The sequence below is a fragment of the Morone saxatilis genome, unplaced genomic scaffold (genome assembly GCF_004916995.1).
Source record: "Morone saxatilis isolate NCDOM2014 unplaced genomic scaffold, NCSU_SB_2.0 Contig2, whole genome shotgun sequence".
Classification (NCBI taxonomy): Eukaryota; Metazoa; Chordata; class Actinopteri; family Moronidae; genus Morone; species Morone saxatilis.
Genome location: NW_023339762.1, coordinates 25086849 through 25089230, shown reverse-complemented (window position 1 = coordinate 25089230; position 2382 = coordinate 25086849). Strand labels below are relative to the sequence as shown.

General features: G+C 38.7%; 1 protein-coding gene across 1 annotated transcript in view; it reads left to right on the top strand.

Moving 5' to 3' along the window:
* The first annotated feature begins 944 nt into the window (after positions 1-944).
* Positions 945-2382, top strand: part of pllp (plasmolipin) — a 9719-nt gene continuing 8281 nt past the window's right edge. The window contains exon 1 of the mRNA XM_035665308.1: positions 945-1483. Within this exon, the coding sequence (XP_035521201.1) occupies positions 1319-1483 (165 nt within the window). The 5' untranslated portion in view covers positions 945-1318. The remainder of the gene's footprint in view (positions 1484-2382) is intronic.

The following is a 2382-nucleotide window of genomic DNA, read 5'->3' as shown; positions in this document are numbered from 1 at the left end:
AGTCTCCCCTGGAGGCGTGGGTTCGAATCCCACTTCTGACATCACCTTTTCACTCACAGTGAGGAGGAAATAGATATGTCACTTTGTACACAGTCGCTTCAGAATGTGTTCACGACGTGTTTTACGACTGAAATGCCTTTCATTAATTAATTTATCATTCATTTATAGTACTGGATCATATTATTTTTATTATTATGTTAGTATAACAAGGGCGTTTTTCCGAGGTGGTGTGTTTTTGTTTGTTTGTTTGTGTTTTGTGTTTGTGTATGTTGTTGATAAGCATATTGTTTACAATATTAGCATAATATTACACACATAATCTATTGATATTGATCTTTTTTGTGGGGGATGTTATGGCGGTTGTCCCTCAGGCTGTGGCAGGTAGATACATATTTACCTGCTAGAGGAGCTGGGGTTGTTAATGTTATTATTTATGACATGTTGAGTGTGATGAAGTGAACAACGGTTATTTTGTTACACCCATGCCCAATTATATATATTTTATTCTTTTATTTTAGACCTTCTGCTCCCTGTTAGTCATTGTATCTTCATCCTAGCACATGAAATTGTTCCTCATCAGCCATCACATTATAGGATTTTGCTTGTGAGTTAAATATTTACAGCCTCCTATAGGGCCATAGGGTCATTCATTAAACTCAGGGTATCACCCCTCTGTCTTATCGAGATACATTAACATGCACATACAAAAACATCCACACCAAGAAGGCGTCAATGAGTCAATTATTATTTTTATTTTTTGCTATTTTGTCTCCCTCCTCCCACTTTTCAAACACATTAATGAGTCACTCAGGTGAGAGGCCTCTGAGAGCCATATGGGAGGTGCCAGGGGGAGGTAGAGACAGCAAAAGAGGGAGAGACCAAAGCAGATAGAAAGAGAGAGAGGGTGATGAAACACTCTGTTTGTGTGTATGTGTGTGTGTGTGTGAGAGAGAGAGGGTAAGGTGTAGAGAGACTCACCACCATTAGACACCTGTCAGTGCAGGTGGAGAGAGGGACTGCTGGATATCTGAACCTGGAGATTTCACTGGATGGATCCTCTTTAACTCTTTTCTTTTTTAACCATCAAGACTTTGCATATATGTGTTTTATTTATTATTCCTGCATTGGACATAACTTAACTTCACTTTAAAGATTTGCTGCTGCCACCAGTGGATGTAATCCCAACACTCAGCTGCCGTTTAAGGAGGGGAAACTGCTGGAGGAGGATTTATTTATTTGAAATTCTGAGACTGATTCTTCCTCCATTAAAGGAGTTTATCGTTTTGAGACACCCATCTTCAGCATAAGCTGCGTGATCATGGCAGACTTCCCGTCCAAGGTTGCCACAGAGACCAGCTCCCCCCACTCCCAGGGCTCTCAGCAGGGAGGCAACAGTCTCAGAGGGCTGGCTGCGAGTGTCACCATTAGGATGGACCTGTCCTTTATCCGAAGCATCCCGGCCATCCTCATGATGGCAGAAATAGTACGTAAACAGGATCAGAGCTATTCTGTTTTTACTTTGTTCACTACAAACTCATTTCTATTCTGTTCAGAGGCCACAGGTCTGCTCTGTTCTACTGAAGCCATTATGGATCAGATTATTAAAGGATAAGGCTGGCGATATTCTGTATTTTTCTCACTGTCAACATCCCATGACAAGACTTCTTGTGCTTAAAACAAACTGGCCACAAATACCATAAAACTTCAGTTTATAGCCCAGGTTTTTATTTGCTTCAGTCACTGAACTCAACCTGCCTTTAATTTAATTTAAATTTAATTTAGTTGCTTTTGCACAAAAGTCTTGCTCAGCAAAAATGGAAAATACTGTAAAACAATTTATTTAAACCAGTATGAATGTTATTTATATAAAAAAACAGGCTATAAGATTACATTTACATACACAATTATGAATCATTAAGTTGATTATTTGATACTTTGGTGCCCATGGTTGCTATGAAATGAACTTAAGTTTTACAGTATATGGTTTCATTTTTTAGAAAGGCAAAATGATTTTACTAAAACAGCTGGGCACTGTAGTTTTTAGCAAACATTACTCAGACAGAAAGTAATTCGCATTTGTTGGGGACTAGTTTCAGTAGCGGATTAATACACGTTTGGTGATCTAGTATAAGCAGCAGAACGGTGGGTGTGGGATGAACTCAAAATAAACTACAGTGCCCATGTCACCCAGTGCCTCAGTGGGGCTCATTGATGTGTTTTTAGACAGTAATGGAGTTCTATGGCACAGAGAAAGAAGATATATCAGACATTATCAGTAATTTATACAGTCAATACATTGTTGGTTTTGGTCTTTTCGTGGCCTTTTTTGACAGTAAAATCATATTTAAAAAATCACCAGTTTTATCCTTTAACTCCTTGATA